The 18917-nt window shown below is 51.4% G+C and overlaps 2 protein-coding genes across 4 annotated transcripts in view; one reads left to right on the top strand and one right to left on the bottom strand.

Moving 5' to 3' along the window:
* Positions 1-18917, top strand: part of NDRG1 (N-myc downstream regulated 1) — an 87287-nt gene that overhangs the window by 51043 nt on the left and 17327 nt on the right. For 2 of the 3 annotated variants that reach the window (XM_032415562.1, XM_032415561.1), the window contains one exon: positions 1376-3286. In XM_032415562.1, coding sequence (XP_032271453.1) covers positions 1376-1587 — 212 coding nt within the window. In that variant the 3' untranslated portion in view covers positions 1588-3286. Of the gene's footprint in view, positions 1-1375; positions 3287-18917 lie in introns of those variants that run through there. The other variant, XR_004300821.1, reaches the window with a different exon arrangement.
* CCN4 (cellular communication network factor 4) overlaps positions 12474-18917 on the bottom strand; it is a 35036-nt gene continuing 28592 nt past the window's right edge. The window contains exons 3-5 of the mRNA XM_032415563.1: positions 18218-18478; positions 14811-15004; positions 12474-13138 (exon numbers count right to left, since the gene is read on the bottom strand). Of these exons, the coding sequence (XP_032271454.1) occupies positions 12839-13138; positions 14811-15004; positions 18218-18478 (755 nt within the window). The 3' untranslated portion in view covers positions 12474-12838. The remainder of the gene's footprint in view (positions 13139-14810; positions 15005-18217; positions 18479-18917) is intronic.

Genomic DNA, 18917 nt, shown 5'->3' with positions numbered 1-18917 from the left:
AGGAAAACTCTCGGATTTGGGGTTGAGAAATAGGGATCAGAAAAAACGTGAGCGACAGATGTGGGAGTGATCCCGATCGTCTCTGGATTTAAACATTAGCTCTTGGAGAAGGGAGTTCAGTGCAGCAAGGATTCCTTTTGTTTGTGGATATGTGTCCCAGCAAGCCAGCCCCTGCGCACGTTCAGTGACTGACGTAACCGCTGAGCACGTACGTGTATTTATCGGTTTCCTCGGATTGTGACGTCGGTTCTTCAAGGTGGCCGTTGCGGTGATGCTTTATTTGGGTGGTGTACTAGTTTCCTAGGGCTGTTGTACCAAATCTCCACAAACCAGATGGCTTAAAAAATACCAGAAATGTGTTCTTTCACAGTACTACAGCTCTAGAAGCGAGAAGTCCAAAATCAAGATGTATGCAAGGTCATGCTCACCTCAGAGGTTCTCGAAAGATCTTTCCTTGCCTCATCTCAGCTACTGGAGGGAGCTAGCAGCCCTTGCTGTTCCTTGGCTTGTAGCCACGTGACTCCCATCTCTGCTCTGTGTTCACGTGGCCTTCTGTGTGTGTGTGTGTGTGTGTGTGTATGTGTATGTGGAGGGGTGTTCTGTCTCCTCTTATGAGCAACCAGCCTCATGCAGTATGACCTCATCTTAACAAAATGTATCGGCAAGAACCGTAGTTCCATTCTTAGATTCTGGTGGCTATGAATTAGGGCTGGTGGCTATGAATTAGGGCTGGTGGCTATGAATTTCGGGGGGTGGAGGGCAGGATTCAGCCCAGTGCAGGTGGGGGGATCGCTTTGTCTTCATTTCACTTTCTCAGCCATCTGCTATGTGCAAGGGTATTTTAAGTCCTGAAGGATGGATGGGTGCCATAGATAGTTCCTGGGAGCTCACAGGCTTCTCTGGAAGAGACAACAGGTGACAGCCGGCCACAGATTTGCTGGGTGGCCTCGGTTTCCCCACCTGTGGCATGGAGGGATTAGCCCCGCTGACGCCCTCCAGATATTGTAGACAGTAGGGGGTTGCGGTACGCGGGCACACACACGGGTGCCGATACTAGGGGATTAGTATTCCCATTTTACTGATGGGGATGGAGGGGCTCAGAGACGGTCACTTCCAAAGTCACACAGCTGTAAGCGAGCGGCAGACTTGGGATGCAGACCTACGTCTAGGTTCAAGCCACCGTGTGATCGCAAGTCCCTACCCCCATCGGGGACTTGCTCTCCGCCTCTGTGAGTGGTTACAGAGAGGATGGGGAGCCCGGTGGCTGGGTGGCCACAGGGATGGGCGGGTCAGGCAGGAGGAGGCCCCGTGGCTGGCGTGCAGGTGCCCCTGGTGTTCAGGTCCCTAACCGGGTGCCTCTTCTCTCTGTCCCCAGTGCCCTCGGCCAGCATGACCCGCCTGATGCGCTCCCGCACGGCCTCCGGCTCCAGCGTCACGTCCCTGGAGGGCGCCCGCAGCCGCTCCCACACCAGCGAGGGTGCCCGCAGCCGCTCCCACACCAGCGAGGGTGCTCGCCTGGACATCACCCCCAACTCCGGGGCCACCGGCAACAACGCCGGGCCCAAGTCCATGGAGGTGTCCTGCTAGGCGGCCCGCGCCACGGCCGCCCCTGGACTCTGGGCTCACGCAGCTGCCCTTCCTCTGGCCCTTCCCGCCCCCGCCTGCCACACCACACATAACTCGTATTAACCCAAAGCTTATGGTGTAAGAGAGCTCTGGGGGGACACAGTTAGACTGGGTTTGTCAAGGGCGCCTTTCCCAGCAGGGGCAGGGTGGGCGGACCGAAGGAAAAGAAGTATCTCAGTGTCCTGTGCTCATTGACGGCTGGCCTGGTGGCCGCCCCCTCACCCTCCCTCAGAGACGCCAAACTGCCAAAAACAAGACACGCCGCCCTCAACACTTCCTAAATCCAGGCCTCGGCTGACCCGAGCATCCTGGTTCTAAAGGGCACTTTGTCAGAAGCCCAGCCCCTCTACTTCCTGTTTCCTCTCCAACTAAAGACCAACTGACCCAGTTTCTGGAAACAGAACCCTGTTCCCATTTGGGGAGGGGGAGAGCAGCGGATTGTGGGTAGCTCTTTTTCACTGCACAAAACAGGAAGCGGGAGAGAGGTGGCATTTATGTGGAGGCTAGAATGCTTGGAAAAACAAATCTACGCAGTTGACGTGAAGACATAGATTTTTAAAGTTTGTGTATATATCCACTTTTTAATGCCGAAACGTACGAGCCTGTTTTTCTGGCACCCTTTCACTGGACAATGAAAGTGGGCAGCAAAATCTCCGGGCTTTCCAAAGAAACGCTCTTGGCAAACATTGGTATCATTGAATTTGAGCCTTTGGCTCTGCTGTCTGCTGCCGCCTCCATAGCCGGCCCCGACTTCCCACCCCAGATACGTGAGTGAGGATTCCGCTCGTGGGGAAGACGACTTAGGTTTGTACTTGCTTTCTTTGATATGGAGGGAAACATTCCAAACAGCCGTATCCGGCTGTGATGAGTCTCCATGCAGTGGGGGCGGGGTGGGAGGGTGCAGGGGAATAGGGTGGGGGTGGGGGGTATTTGGGTTATTAGGTGTAAGGGATTTTCTGTGGTTGTGATGGGATCCAGTGCAGTCATGATTTCAGTCGATCCCACCCTGGTTCCCAGGAATCTTGTGTGATTGAGTCAAATCCAGCTTCCGATCTCTGCCAAGTGGGGTTGAATCTGACCTTGACAGCCGAACGTTTCTGACCTGGTAACATCACTGGATCTTTGGGGAGAACCGTTTGCTCTTGCAGGGGGTGGGGATTCACACGGGGGGTGTTGGCTGAGAAGATGAAAGGATTCTGGAATATTCCACGGGATTGCCTTCCCTCTCCTGCCTTCCCCTCTTCCCTGCCCCTCTAACCTTTTGCTGAATGGGGCGGCACCACTGACATTTCTGGGCAACGTCAAGTTCCTGTACTACAAGGCTTCTGATTCTCATTTTGGCTAACCATGGATCTTCTCGGAGGAAGTTTGATCTGAGTGGGATGAATCGATGCGAATCAGCCGCTGGGGCCTGGTGCTTTCCAGGACCCTAGAGTTGGTAGAAGGAAGTAGTCAAGGCTTCTAGATAGCTGGAGGGGCAGTGACTCAGTTTCCTGCCCGTACCACCCGGAGGCTTCCCCCCGACCTGTGCAGAAAGGTCAGGGGTCAGGGCAGGAGTGGCTGAATCGAGACAGGAAACTGTTGTGTAAAGTCTCTCCAGAGGAGTTTCTTAATGAGATATTTGTATTTATTTCCAGACCAATAAATTTGTAACTTTGCAGTGGCTTGTGTCTTTTTCCTCTGAGAGATCGTGTGAGGCCCCACAGTCGCAGGAGGGGTCCTTCCTTACCTGGGGCCTCCCGACAGCTGCCTTAGGGGCATCACTGTCCCCTGAGAATATAATGCGAGCCACAGATGTAAGTTTACATTTTCTAACAGCCGTATTTTAAAAGGTAGAAAGAAAACAAGTGAATTTTAATAATATATTTCCCTTAACCCAGCATATCCAAAACATTACCATTTCAACATAGAATCAATATGACAAGGATTAAGATAATTCACCTCCTTTATGGTAAGAATATCAGTATTTCACAGGACAGTGCCTGTCAATTCAGACCAGCCCCATTTCAGAGGCTCAGTAGCTCAGACAGCACAGTGACAAAGGGTTAAAGCTTTTCAACCTACATTTAGAAGGAAACATCTTTTTTTTTTTTTTTTTTTACATTTCATTTTATTACAGGAAAGCATGTGATAAAACCACTCCCTTTCTCACACCCAGTGACATCGCTATAATGCTTGTTTCTACTATACTGAAAAAAAAATGTAAACACAACAGGTTTTAGTATGACCTCCCATTGTTATTTAGGCTTCTCAGGATTAGTTTAAAATTCACGAGAACAACTGTAAAGATGGTGCAGAGCTCCCATACACCCCACACCGAGTTTCCCCTGTTAGTAAGACCTCACTTCACTATGGTGCACTGGTCACAACTAAGAAATCAACATTGATACATTACTGTTAAGCTCCGTACTTTTTTTTTTTTTTTTTTTTTAAGATTTTATTGGACAGAGACACAGAGAGGGAACCCAAGCAGGGGGAGTGGGAGAGGGAGAAGCAGGCTCTCCGCCAAGCAGAGAGCCCGATGCAGGGCTCGATCCCAGGACCCTGAGATCATGACCTGAGCCGAAGGCAGACGCTTAACGACTGAGCCACCCAGGCGCCCCTAAGCTCCATACTTCATTGGAATGTCACTACTTTGTCCCTGTTGTCCTTTTTTCTGTCCCAGGATCCCATCCAGGATGCCCCATTATATGTGGTCCTCACGTCTCCTTACCTTCCTCTGGTCAATAATGGTGTCTCCCCTTTCCCTGCTTTAGCTGACCTTGACAAGTTTTGAGAAGCACTAGTCAGGCATGTTGTAGAATGTCCTTCAGTGAAGGTTTCTATGATACTTTTCTCATGGCTCAACTGGGGTGATGGGTTTTTGGAAGAAAGATCACAGAGGCGAAGTGCCATTATTAGCATGATGGGTCGTTGGGAGTCGCCACAGATGCTGTTGACCTTGATCACCTGGCTGAAGCAGTGTCGGCCAGGGTCCTTCACTGCCCAGTTACTTTTTCCGCTTTCCCCCACTTGGTCTTCGGAAGGAAGTCACTAAATCACTAAATGCAGCCCCGCCTCGAGCCTGCCTTCCCTTTTAAATAGCCATCCTGCTGTTATGCTGGATTTTCTTCGCTTACGTGCAGTTTCTTCGAGTGTAATTCGCTATAAATTCACTATAAGACTTGACGTCTGCGTTACGGTACAAGGGGTGGACATGCTGTAGTTTCAGAAATGGATTTGGAGTGGAAGGAGGAGTTAGCACAGAAGGGTAAGAAGGCGTTCCTAGCCACGGGGCCGTGTGGCCTCCAGTGCGGAGGAGGGAGGGTGTGTGCCTTGGTGAGGAGCCCGTACTGTGGACCGGGGCGGGTGACCGTGAGTGCGGGGCGTGGCAGGCGGCGAGGCAGGGAGTTCTGTATGTGTAAAATAAAATACATAGGATTACAAAAGAAGGGACTTAAGAGTGGCATGTAATTATCCACATGTCAACAACTGTGTGACATATTCTATTGTGCTTCTTAAGTTAAATAGTAGCATTGAGGCAGATCGCAACATAATGGCAAGGTGTGACAAGTGTATCTGGAGATACCTGCCACAATGTGATTTCAACTGGTGATAACTGGGGTGTGTTGCCTAAGCTTAAATGGAGGGGTACGCTAAACAGCAACTAGAGATTAGTCAACACAGAGACACATTTTACCCTCATCCCAGTACACGGCCCCTGAATTCTAAACACGGACTGCTGGTCGGAGCACCCCAGGTTAGGGAGACTTACCTTTAGACGCAGGAGGCGGAGCTTTTCCCACACTCACTAGTAAGCACCTTTTCTGTGTCAGGTGCTGTGTGGGCGTCAGAACCGAGAAAGGGCAGGGGATGGCAGAGCTGGGAAGCAAGCACCGCGGTAGTGGGTGCCTACGTGAGCTTTGGGAGTGGGGGTGTGGCGCAGCCGCGGCGGGGCCTGCCACGCTCAGCAGCTCGGGGCTCGGGCTGCCACCGAGGGAAGGAACTGTTACAGGTGTTTGCGTGCACCAGATGTATTGAGAGAGAGTATACCCAGAGGCTTTTTGCCAGCTGGGGGATCCGTTTCTGTTCTCCTAGCTGCTTGTTTGGGTTTCTATCCCCTAACCCTTGGGTTTCAGTAGTAGCCGGGAGAGCAAGTGTGCACTGAGATGAACCATCTCCGGGATCTGTAGGGACAGTGGGGGCCTTCACCTGCCACCTTTTTCATTGTCCCTTCTCAGACACAACCTCACTGTCGTTGGATTGGTCCCTCGATGTAGCCCCAATCCGTCTGGTTACATACTAGTCTTGGGCTACTTAGGCTGCATGGAAACGCTTCAACTGTGTCCCACATGGAATCCAAGGGCAGAAGGTAAAACCCGGCCGTGTGAGGTCGGAGACCAGATAAGGGAGGGGACCTGGGGAGCACATCAGCCTCATTCTTTGTTCTTTCCAAGATTTCTGTGTATCTCCAAAGCATAAAACACTAGTCCTAACCCAAAGTCTATGACCTTCAGGTTCTTGGACATGGAACCGACTAGGTCTTTGTGTCTCCTAAGGGAAAGAGAATCATTGATTCAGCTTGATTTAGGTGTCCACTTGCTGTCCAATCAACTATGACTGGGTTCATCTTCCTCCCACCCCCTCCCCCCACATAAGTGCTTCAGGGGTTCTAAGCAATTGATGTAGTTGTAACAGGTGAATTGTCGTGTGCTCTGCATGGCTAAATTCATTGACAGCCAAACTCACAGTTGCAAGACAGAGCCTTCCTCACCTCTGCTTTGAGAAGTGTTTTCTTAATGCCCCGCCCTCCGCAGGAAGCACCTGCCAGGTGACAAGGTTGCCCTGCAGAGCTGGACCCAGTAGTACGTGCGGAATCTGTAATGTGGATTACCTTAGGCGTCCTTTCCTCCGAGATTTCTCTTCTATCCCCAGGGCCAGCACAAATGCCTAGCACCTAACAGGAGGTTTTCATTAAATAGATAAACACTTCCTCTAATAAGAGTAATATTTATCAAGTACTATTTTTCTTCCCCTTTTTATTCTTTGTCTGTGAGGATGAGTGATCCTTGTTTCACAGATAAGAAAGCCAAGGCTCAGAACGATTAAATGGCTTGTCCAGTCATTTCTAAAACAGACCACGTCCCTCGCTGCCTTTTAAAACAGTTCACTGAGCACATGACAAATGCAACCATCTATTGATGTCTTGGGATTGCAGAACATCAGCTTAGTTCACCGGGGCTGAAACTGCAGATGCCCTTCAGGCTTTTAGTGCTTGAGGAGATGTTTGTCGCTCTGTTAAATAGTCCCACCCAGGCTCGGGTGACCTGTGTTTTACCGTATCTTCAACCTGGTTCTTAATTCTTCTGTCTCCTTCTCTGCTGGCAGGCTGACATTTTCTCATTGCTATCAATAAGCCCGCTTTTAGCTGCTTCCTCGACCTTGATGTGGGATGGACTAAGAAATCCACTTTGTTAGTCTTGTGTGAAAAACAAGAGCACTCCGGTTTAGCTTGGAAATCTGGAAAAATTCTTTGCAGAATATAATATATGGAAACATACACAGGCTGGTGCCAGCTTTTTCAACTCCTTAGAAGTCATTTTTCCTCGGTTCAGTATTGGAAAAGAGCCCAGATTCAGCTGGAACTTAGACTTCTCAATATGTAGGATGCTTTGGCATTTTCATTTCATTGGGGAGGGGATCAGGAACACTGGCACCTCTGCCGTATGCTTTTTTTACCTTCACAATAAAATGCTCTGGCCATTTCCCCCAAATCCCATGTTCCTAAAACTTCACCCACCTGATAAATCATGAGAAAGTTCTCCCCAAAGCTACACATTTATCTTAATCTGGGGCATCTATAGGACTCCATGATCTAACTTCCAATTTTGAGAAAGGTATGCTTCGGGATAGAAGTGTTTTTGCAACGAATTCCTGTGGCAGTTATTCTTCTATTGGAATTGACTCTACCCCGACTTTATTATAATAGCATAATGTTTTTGAGGGAGTGGAGGTGGGAGATTTGACCAGAGGGCATCAAACCTGTCTTTCACCTTATGTACTCCGCTGTATGCACATCTGTTCACATAGCAGAACACATTTGGTTTGGGAGACAGACAAGTATGGCACCTTTCCTGCCTTAAAGAAGCAGGGTGTTTAATCAAATTATAGCATCTAACGAAGACATCAAATAAAAATGTTAAGGGATCAAGCTGCGTATGATTAAAGTAAAAAAGCATTCCGCTGAACATTGGTGACACTTTTTCTTTATATTTGCTGCTGTGAAGTAACGATCTAAAAAAAAATATATACCGACACATACACGGACTCCGATTTTTACTATAGTTTTGCTGATTATCCCCCATGCACGAGGACACGGAAAATCAGCCAACAATAACTGGTTTTGTTAAGCGCTTATGGGGTGCCAAGCTCTGTTCTAACACTGCGCGCCATTTGCATTTTACTCACACATCATCGCCACCACGAGGTAGGTGCTATCATTTTCTGCCTTTCACAGCTGAGGAAATTGAGGCTCAGGGGGGCTCGGGGAGGCATTCCAGTAAGGAATAAAGTATAATAAGGTTCACTTGACTCCCAAAGTCAGAGCCGTTTCCATTTTATCCCGCAAGCTTCCTTACACTTCTCTCTACTCCCGCCGGTTCCTAAGGCAACTGGCAAAAGATACCCATCCTATCCATCTCTCCATGCATCCAACCCCTGCTTACCCAGTCCCTGACACGTGCCATGCACTGTGCTAGGCCCAGAGGATGCAGTCATAGTCCCTGACCTCAAAGTACCCACAGTCTAGTTGGAGATGTAGAAAGGCATTGAATAAATGAGTCAGTGAATGAACAAATAAACCCATGAATGCTGAAGTTTCCTTTTTATGTTTACGGGAGGCGTCTCCCAGCCTGGACCCATTTGTAGTGCCGATCTTTTGTGAATTCCAGAATTCATCTTTCTGAGCCCATCTCCAAACTTCTAGCTATTTTTATTACCATACATAAAATATCTGGGACCTACTTTCCACCATCTGCACATTCATTGAACATACTCAACACTCCGTCGTTGCGCCTCATAACTGAATGTACAAGAAAATCCACCAGATCCAGGAAGTGATTTTGCTGATGATTTATTGCTTTAAGGAGAAAAGCATAAACGGGGAATTTGAGCAATGAAAATCCTTCACATTGAACAAACGTTCCACGCTACACAAATCATGAGAAAAATGAGGAATGTTGTAAAACATGACAGATTGCCCAAGTGCTATTTTTCCTCAATTGGGAAATTCCAAGACATTCCTTCTTTTGTACTTTTTAGTCACTTGCAAAAATGGCGGTAGGAATACTTAAATATGAAGTCACAGTCTGAAAATAGATATAGACACATATATATATATACATATACATACGCACACATATGTGTATGTGCAGAGATACACAGGTGACCATTCTGACCGTTCATGAGTCCCAGCTGTGCAAGCTTATTGCAGTTACTTACTTTGGATCAAGATAAGTCTTTAAAAAAGCAGTGACCTAATTCGATATAATAGTCAGGGGCTACATTGCTTCCCCATTATCTCTAACACAGTACAATGTTAATGAGATTATATCAGATGGATCATATCATTCAAATCTACTTTCTTGGGGGCGCCTGGGTGGCTCAGTCATTAAGCGTCTGCCTTCGGCTCAGGTCATAATCCCGGGGTCCTGGGATCGAGCCCCACATCGGGCTCCCTGCTCAGTGGAGAGCCTGCTTCTCCCTCTCCCACTCCCCCTGCTTGTGTTCCTGCTCTCGCTGTGTCTCTCTCTGTCAAATAAATAAATAAAATCTTAAAAAAAAAAAAATCTACTTTCTTTGCTCACTTTCTGAATCACTTTGAAATTAACATTGCAATTATTGTCCTGTTGTCAGTAAAGCATCTCTTGTACCTTTTGAATTGGGGGGCCTGCTAACTGGGCTTAGTGTCAGGAAAGATGGCTCAGGTGTCAGATGGACCCTGGTTTGCAATCCTGGTCCACAGTTCACTAGCTGGTAAGACACTGAACAAATAACTTAACCTCTATGAGCCCCAGTGTCTTAGCTCTAAAACAGGGAAATGATTATAATGCCATATCTCATAGGTGTGCTATGGGGATTAAATAAGGTATAGCCAGGAAGCACCTCGCCCAGGCCTGGCACTCAGGGGTCCTCCCCAAATGCTGAGGATAAAGGTTTAGCAAGAAGCGATGGTTTGGTGAATGCAGGTTTCCTCTCTCTCCCAACCTGAGCATGCCAGAGAAATTCGCTCTAAGCACTAATGTGAGTTTCTTCACCAAAGGTTAACAAATCCTTAGCATATCTTTCCCTCGTCCTGGAACATGGAGTTACAAAGGACTGGAGAGACCGTCTATCTCATCTACTGGATGCCCTGCCAATGAGACACTCGGAGGCCTGGAGGTCTCCCCGGGAGCAAGGTCAAGTGGAATAAACAGGGATTTGGGCTCCAACTTGTTTTGGCTGATTTCTCAGCCTCTTTGAATCTCAAATTTTTCATGTATAAAATGGGGACAAGAGGCTTACTCACACTTGTAGTGATAATTAGTAAGATAATTTAAAAGCTAGCAAAGTGAGTGGCACCACATAAGCTTTCAATAAAGGGACATTTTTGCATTGTGATTATTATTCTTAACTTCCACTGAAGTAGGTCACACCAGGGCAGAGTGATTGTGGCTGCTAGAAAGATCTTCCTCACTTTGGTCCCAAACTTCCTGCCCCGTGACTTCAAAACATGGAGCTGAGACCTCCCCTGCATAGGACAGGTCTGTTTCTCAAATTCCAACTGCGGCCACTCTGGCCCACTCAGTCCCAGGATAATCCCAGATTCCTCCAACCTGGCTTCCTAGGATCTTGGAAGCCACGCTCATTTTCCCAAATTGAGATGCAAACTCATTAAGAACCTAGCTCTTGGGTTTCTGCTGAATTTCAAATGTGGTTAGCTGTCATCCGGTCCTCTTAATTTATAGATTTCACTCCGAGAAAATCCAACATAGATCCACACAAGGGCTTTTTGGAGAACCTATTCGTGGGGTGAATGCTCTTCACACAAGAATTCTTTTTTTTTTTTAATAAAAATATACATTTCTTTAAATATTAAATGTCTCTTTCCCTGTGATACTTAAAATAAGATTTGGCTGATGAAAATTAGATTGGCACGTACCTTTGGAAGAAGAGAGCCTCTGAGTAAAAGTAGGAAAACATACACAGGTTCTTTTATTCATCAAATACGTGTTGAGCTCCGCTGTATGCCTTGTACTGGGCCAAGCAAGTGGGAGGTCACAGTCAGGAGGGCACCTTCCCAGTCCTTTTGTCCTACTACAGAATCCCTCTGTACACCACACAGAATTCCCTGGGGAATAGCCCACACATTCCCTCATCCGCAGCATTGGGTAAACAAAATCGTCTTTTAAATGCACAATGAGAGCTAGTTCTGATTTGAGGGGGCTATCGGTAGGGGATTCATGGGTTTTTGTCTAGCCCATATATTTTTGGATGTTCAGGCACCTAAATTATCAGAAAGTCAGATACTCTTCTCTTGGGAAAGGAGCCAGAGAGACAGTAAAAAGAGTGAAAAACGAGAGCGTGAAGTCAGTGATGCGGACATATTTTCCTACTCGACACGGCTGGAAGCTCTAAGCGTAGGGGCAACAACATGGGTTAGAAAGTCAGCCGGACTTGGATTAGAATCCCCGCTCCTCAACTCACCAGCCGGGCGACTTTGGTCAAGGCTCCATACCTCTCTGAGCTTCCATTTCACATTTATAAGAATAGAAATAATAATGGGCACTTTTCAGCATGATTGTGAAGCTTCTCCACGAGCTAACACACATATAGCTCTGAGAACTAGGTCTGGTACACAAAAGGTACTAAATAAAAGAATTATAACAGTAAATATTTATATTCTACTAATAAGATAAATAATAGCCTCATTTCCACTCATAACAACTTTCTGTTCCTTTTAAGCTCCAACCCCTTCTTGGCTTTTAATCCTGGTTAAATATATTTCTGTTTCTAAACAACTGGTAAGCCTCTGTCTTCACACCAGAACTGGGTCGTTTGGGTCAACAGACCCAAAGTCTCTGGAAAGGGTCCCTGTGGCAGCAAGAGAGGTGTCCTGTGCCCAGTATGTGACCTGACCCTGCTGCCCTAGGCTGATGCCGAGTGGATCCACTTCTTGGTTTGACCCACATACAGCCTGCAACCGTGTCAGTTATTTCAAGTGGGGCTGGCCCAGACATCTGCTGGGCCTCCCAGGGCTCTGCAAGAGCAGAGGAATGTCCCGGGATGCCACTCCCAGGGGCCATGGAGGCCATCCTAGGGGCTCCACCAACTCCCATGAGCCCTCAAGCAGGGAGAGGGTCTAGATGTGCGGCAGAGTTGGCCAAGTACCCAGCGTCCTGTGGGTCAGCAGCAGATTCATGCTAGTCCATCACCTCTTCTGAAAATTGGCTGACCCTGCCCTGACCCTGCAGCATTGACTGGAGACTTTTCCCATGAATAAGAATGAAAGTTATCAAATTGCATTTCTGACCGGAACGAGCCCAGTTTGTACCCTTTACAGGGCAGGGCTGAAGAGAGACTTAACCTCCACAAAGCCTGGGTTAACGAACACAATTTTCCTTTAAAAATCAAAACCAAACAACTATTCACCTCACTTGGCAAATATTTGGTGACCTTAGGGTGCACAAATCTCCAGAATCAGAGCTACTTGCGTGTGCTATGGTCAGAACTATCTATTAGAATGCCCCTTGGCAGGGCCCAGATGATAGACTGTTCCAGTGTCCTAAATCCCATCTGTCCTTCTGAATGGACCCAAAGAGTCTTGTGGCTTAGCATCGAGAACGGGAATGGGTGATATTAAATGCCTAGCTGATTCTGCTCCTCGGGACTCCGGCAAGATCCAGCAAGACTTCCGGTGACTTGGACAGGCTTGGGTTTTGTCCAGAATCATTGGAGATGGGCACTTTCTCTGGAGTGTATGCAGCATGCTGCCAAAGAGGGGACTCATACTCTGGGCCCGAGCAGCACCATAATGGGTCATTTGGGTGGCTGGAGATAGGACAGGGGGCCAAGGATCTGGATCAGGACAGTTAGAAGTCCGTGGGAAGTGGACAAAGAAGGCTCAACCGTGGTCCTCAGAGGGTTGGCTTTACAAACATTGGGCCAGGCCCCGAGGCCCATGTTTTGTGCCTGCCTAATTGGCAATTTCTGAGAAGTCAGGGTAGGATTCTAAGTCAGCAAAGATATCGTTGGGATTCCTACAACTCAGGTTGCAGAAGCAAGCATTAATCCATAGGACCTGGCGGGAGAAGCCAGGCCCATCGGGACATTGGAAGGAGACATCGATGGTCTTGGACTTGTAGGGGATGCAGCACCTGCTGTCCGCGCAGACCCCACAGTACTTCGGCCGGTAGGAGCGTGTGCTGATGCAGCCGGCGAGGGTGAAGTTCATGGGCGCCTCTGGCTGGTACACGGCCAAACACTTCTTCCCTTCCTGCAGGAAGGGAGGTTTCAGTTGGGATGCTCAGAGGATGAACAGCCACCTTCCTCCCTCCAAGCCCTCAATTCTCCCTTTGCACTCACCGTGCGGGCCCACTGCACCTTTCCTTCAGGTTTGTGGCATCTTTAAGCTGGGAGGGACCTCCCCAAGCACAGCAAGACGCAGCCACATTACGCAGGACTAACTTCAGACCTCACGGGGCACTGTGTTGCAGAGGTGGTTCCTCGCAACCCGCAATGTCCTCTTGCCTACATTTCTGCCTCGCCAATGCCCAGGACCCCGTCACAGTTGTACCAACACAGAAAGCCCGTGTCGCCTCTCCAGTCCACCCAGCGTCCCGGCTAGTGAGCAGCAGAGCCATCCCGGGGCTCCACGACTGGGGCATGCGCTTTCCCGAACCTGCCCCTCCTCCATGCACCCCCGCCCCGCCTCTCACACACACCCTCCTCACATAACTTGTCCAACCGGACTGCGTTCTGTAGAGTCAGCTCTGTCCCTCCACTGGGATGTGGGCCAGGCAAGAGGAGGGCCCTTTCTGGGACTACAGGCCAAGTCTGTGCCTGGTACACAGTAGGTGCTCACTAAGCTCACTGCAGGAGTGGCTCTACTATGTTCCGGCATCGTGCCAGAACTTGGGGTAGAGCAGAGCCAGGCTCCGTGGGGCTTGAGGCTCACACGGTTCAAGGAGCCATCCGAGGCTCATAAGTACAAAACCAAATTTGGGTGCGAAGCATGAGCCAACAGCGAGGACGTGAGGTGGCGCTGGGGTAGAGCCGCCTCCACCTCGAGTGCCCTGGGCATTCACCCAGCTTAAGACCTTCGCCCCTGTTTCTCCTGCTGCTGGTCGCTTTTCCATCCATGCTCCCAGGAAAGCCACATCTTCTGAGTACCTACTGTGCACCGAGCACCAAGAATACGCAGGCCAGCATGGCCGAGGTCACTGATCAGAGAGAGAAGAGAAGAAGAAGGACGAGGTGGCAGGATCGGGCTGGCCGGCACAGAGATCACTGGAGTAGGGGAAGGGGACAGCAAGCGAGGAGGATTTGTGGGAAGCTGAGCTGCCTTGTCTCCCAGGCACCCCTCTCCTCAGCAACCCCAAGAAACCATCAGTACTCCAAGAATGGAGTCAGTGCTGAGTTTTCTTTTTTTTTTCTTTTTCTTTTCCATGCAAGGCAGATGACCAGTCCTAAGATAGAAGCCAGGAGGCCTTGAGAGAGGCAAATCAGACCCATTTCTCACTGCCGTGACCTACTCTGTCCCGGATCCTTTGTTTTACTGATCTTAGATTCTCCAAGCTGGAGGAGATGTCTGAGACCAGCCCCGTGTTTTACTGATGGGGGGCCTGGGGCTCCGAGATGCGGCGAGCGGCCACCGTCCTATGCAGCCAGCAGTAGACGGGCACGTGACCCCCGCTGTCCCGAGCCCTGTTTCGAGCTCCCCGACTGCCCAGCGCGGCTGTCATGCGTGCTGGGACAGGAGCAGAGGGGGAGTGGCGGCCAGCGAGGGTCACCTCCACATCACCACCGGAGAGCACTTGTTCCCATTTCACAAAGGGCCCCCACGAGGAAGTTCAGGGGCCAGGCTTGAAGCGGGGCCTGTCCGTCTGGAAGTCCGACGCGCCTCCCCCCTCCCCACCCCCCCAGCCCCCCCCGGAAGGTGCACTGACCTTGATGTGTGGACGCAGGTCCACGTCACAGGGCCGCAAGTTGCAGAGGCGGCTCTCTTGCTCGGGCCAGCAGTGGCTGTTGGCGTTGGAGATGCGAGTAGAGACCCCCAGGCCGCAGGTGGTGGAGCAGGGACTCCAGGGGCTCGTGTAGGCCAGGCAGTTCCCGTGCCACAGCTCTGTCTCACCTGTGGCCGCTGAGGACAGGGACCAGACTCCCCGTGAGCTTCCTGCCGCCGTCAGCACACACAGGGTCAGGGACCCTGAAGCTCCCAGGGGAGGGGTGCGGGCTGTCTCCCCCACCCCCGAAAGGGCAAGTCAGCTTCTAACCAGCATGGGTCCCCAGGGAGAGGAGGACCTGTTTTGAGCTCTTATACTTCTCTGGAGGAAAGACCATCTTTACAGAGAGGTGGACCAGAGTGCAAATCCTGCTCAACCACCTATAAGCTGTGTGGTTCCAGATAATTCCCTCTGGGCCTCAGTGTCCTTACTGGAATAAAACATCTGCCTTTCATGGCTGGTGTGACAATGAAAGGACCTATTTACTGAGTATATATCGGGCATCTGCAAGGTTCTGGGATTTGAAGAATGAAAGATACTGTACCTGCCCCTACAGAGGTCAAGTTTATTTGGAGAAAATCAGAGGGAGTGTCTATACCCTAGAGCCTGATATCTCATCTGGGTGATGCTGAGGGCACAGCGGGTAGGGACACACACCCTTCAGAGCCACATTGCCTGGGTTCAGCTCTGAGCACAAGCACTTAGTAGCTGGGCAACTTCCGATAGCCCCCACCTCCATGCCTCAGTCTCCCCACCTGCAAGGGGGGCGCTGATAATCTCATCTCCCTCCCAAGGCTGTGGACTGAAAAGATGGGTTCACACATATGAAAGCCGGAAAGCCAGCCCTGGCTCAGTAAATGTGAGCTTTCATGGTTTCTTGACTGACAACTAAACACCAAGTCCTGGATGGTTCTGGTAATGTATGCATCCCAACATCAAGTGCTCAAGTATTCTCTGAGCAATGGAAGAATGGATGGAGCTAAAGACGGAGGCAGGTAAAAAGCCAGGAAGACAAAGGAGAGATCCCACGGAAAGATGGCACAAGATACACAAGAGAAGGATCTGAAGAGGACGCCAGTCCAGCCCTGACACAAACACGCACACAGGCAGGCGGGCACTCACAGGAAGCCGAGAAGGGGACAGGCAGAGGGGGAGAGGAGGAGAGAACAGATGGTAGGGCAGGGGAAGAGGGGGAGGAGGGGAGAGGGAAGGGGAGGGAGAGAGTGTGATTTGGAGGGGAGAACAGGAGCTGGGAGGAAAGGAAAAGCAGATTGGGGGAGGGGCAGAGAGGAGGAAAGGGAAAAGTAGGAAAGAAGAGACACCTAATGGGATCAGAAGGAGGGAGGAAGGAGAAGGGGAAGGAAGGAGCAGCGCTGGATGCCCAGCTCCTCCAAGTTCACAGGTGTGCAGGGAACAGGGCTGGACAAGGCAGGAATGAATGTGTGAGAGAGGGAAGCTTTGAGAGACGGAAGAAAGCCAGGAGAAGCATCTGAGGGCAGAGGAGAATGGGGCTGGGATGAGCCAGGGGCGTGAGCATGGAGGACGGAGGCGGAGGGAGGGATTTGCCTAGGAGGATAAAAGGGCTTTGGTTTCTGGCTTGCCCACGAGCAGGCAGGGGCCCTGCTGTACTGGGTCAGAACGGGTCACCGGGCCACATACGGTGGGCAGACAGCCACTGCCCCGCCCCCGTGACCCTCGTGTGGCTCTGCCCGTTGGAGGCTGTGGCGGGCCTGGTAGGGACTGAGCTTCCTCTGCCCCCTCCTCTATGGACACCGGGCGGCTTCTTCATGGGGCTGGCTCTGCCCCTGGGAGCCACCCCAAGCCCCTCGGGAGAGGCGGGGAGGGGCAGGACCGCCCTCCTCCTTGGCCCAGGCAGAGCCCCTGAGGGCACACAGCCTGGGGGCGGGTCTCCATCGCCCAAGCTTTCCACTGTGTTCTCTGAAACACCTTCTTCACTTCTGCAAAACCTCTTTCTCCTGGTTCTGTCCTGCCTCTTGGATTCGTCTTTCTCAGCTCTCTTCTCTCCCTCACCTTAAATGGTGGTGTCTTCAGGGCCACAATTGTGGTTCTCCCCCAGACGATTGGGTCCCACAGGGTACAAATGGCAACATCTGGAGGTATTTGGGGTTGTTGCTACTTGGGGAGGGCAGGTGCTCCTGGCATCTAGTAGGTAGAGGCCAGGGGTGCTGCTAAACATCCCACAACGCGCAGGGCAGGCCTCCCCAGAAAGTCTTCTCTGGTTTGAGATGTTGTCTGTACCAAGGCTGAGAAACGCTGCTCGGCGCAGCCTCCCTGAGCAATCTCACGCACTTATAATTAAAAAAAAAAAATTACCAGTACCCTTAGAACTCTGCTGGGCGATACCAGGGCGGGGCCCCCAGCCTCAAACTCAAGCTCTTTCAAACAGTGCAGTTCTTCACCCCCAGTGTGCTCCTCTCGTTTTCTCTCCCAGGTCATTATGAGCCCGGAGAGTCGCTGTCTACCCTTCTCTCTCCTTCACTCCATGCAGTGGATTGATGCCATGGCCTCAGTCTTACTCCTCACACAGTGCCTCTCACATCTGTCCCTTCCTTGCCACCTCCACTTCCACTGCCCTCGCTCAGATCCTCATTGGCCCAACCATCCATCCATCCATCTATCCATCCATCCATCCATCCATCCATCTATTGGTCTGCCCATCCATCCATCCATCCATCCCTCCCTCCCTCCCTCCCTCCATCCGCCCATCCATCCATCTATTGGTCTGCCCATGCATCCATCCATCCATCCATCCCTCCCTCCCTCCAACCGCCCATCCATCCATCTGCCCATCCATAAGACAACCATCTATTTGGTACCTCCTAAGTGGCTGGCACTGGGCTACTCCAGTAAGCAGTGGTAAAACCAATGGGCCTGTCCCCGTCCTCCCTTTCCAGGGCTTCCTCTGGCCTGGTGTACCTGGCTGCAGTCTCACCTGTGCACAAATCCTCCATAGTGAGAAGCCACCCACCCCCTCTCCCGCCCTTACGCCTTGTCTCCCTGCTTCTCCTCCTCGGGTGCCTGCACACCCACCCTTCCTGCACCTCCACTTCCCAGTTTAATATCTTAAGTAGGATAACAATGAATCCCATGTGTCTGGCTTTGCTCTTTATAAAGCTCTTGCTCCTTTTATGTTGGGAGGACCTCATAGAACAGTTGGGACAGATGGAGAAATAGGGTCCCAGAGGACAGGTGGCTTTGCCAAGGTCGCACAGCTAGTGGGTGGTCGTCTGGGGGCTGGGACTCGTTGCGCATGCGTGGCAATCGGGGGGGGGGGGGGCAGGGCCCCCCCCCCCCCCCCGCCCCCCCCCCCCGCCCGCCTCCACACCCACCTAGGGCGCCGGTGTGGCGCTGCGCTGTCTTGCGTGGCCTCCTGGCGTCGGGGTCGCACACCCACTGCTGGCAGCAGCGGCCAGGGACGCTGACCCGCCGGGGGCGATGGCACCAGAGGCGCGGGGGGCGCGCGCGCAGGCACAGGGGTGTGCAGCCCACCGCGCCGTCCACGCACGTGCAGTTGTACTTGCAGTTGGGCTGGAAGGACTGGCCGTTGGTGTAGCGCACCCCGTCCAGGACGCAGCCCACGCCGACCACCTCTGCAAACACACGCGCCGCTCGGGTCAGGCCCGCTGGGCTCGCGCCCCGGCGGGGACTCCGCCCGCCTCGACCTGGCCCCGACCCCGGGGGAGCGCCCGCCGTGGGGGCCGGCGGGCCAGCAGGACCACGCAGGGCCCAGCCAGCCCCCGGGAGTGTGGGGAGACTTGAGCAGAGGCAGTGAGGGAGTGTGGGGTGCAGCTCAGCCACCAGCCATCAAGTGACCCCGTGTCAGGCTGGCAGCGCTGAGAAGGTAGAGCCTGGTGGGGGCAGGAACCTCTGCCACCTGTCGGTCCCGCCCCCCGGCACGTGGCACAGAGCCGAGGACTGACAGAGACCTCTAGGGCCATGGTTCTGAGGGGCCGGGTGTAAAACCAATCCAAACACTTTGGAACAAAGATTCCACTCATTCAGTGCATGTATTTGTGGAAGGTTCTAGGC

This window comes from Phoca vitulina, unplaced genomic scaffold (genome assembly GCF_004348235.1).
Source record: "Phoca vitulina isolate PV1807 unplaced genomic scaffold, GSC_HSeal_1.0 scaffold18, whole genome shotgun sequence".
Classification (NCBI taxonomy): Eukaryota; Metazoa; Chordata; class Mammalia; order Carnivora; family Phocidae; genus Phoca; species Phoca vitulina.
Note: the sequence above shows the minus strand (reverse complement) of the source record. Positions and strands in the feature narration are given on the sequence as shown.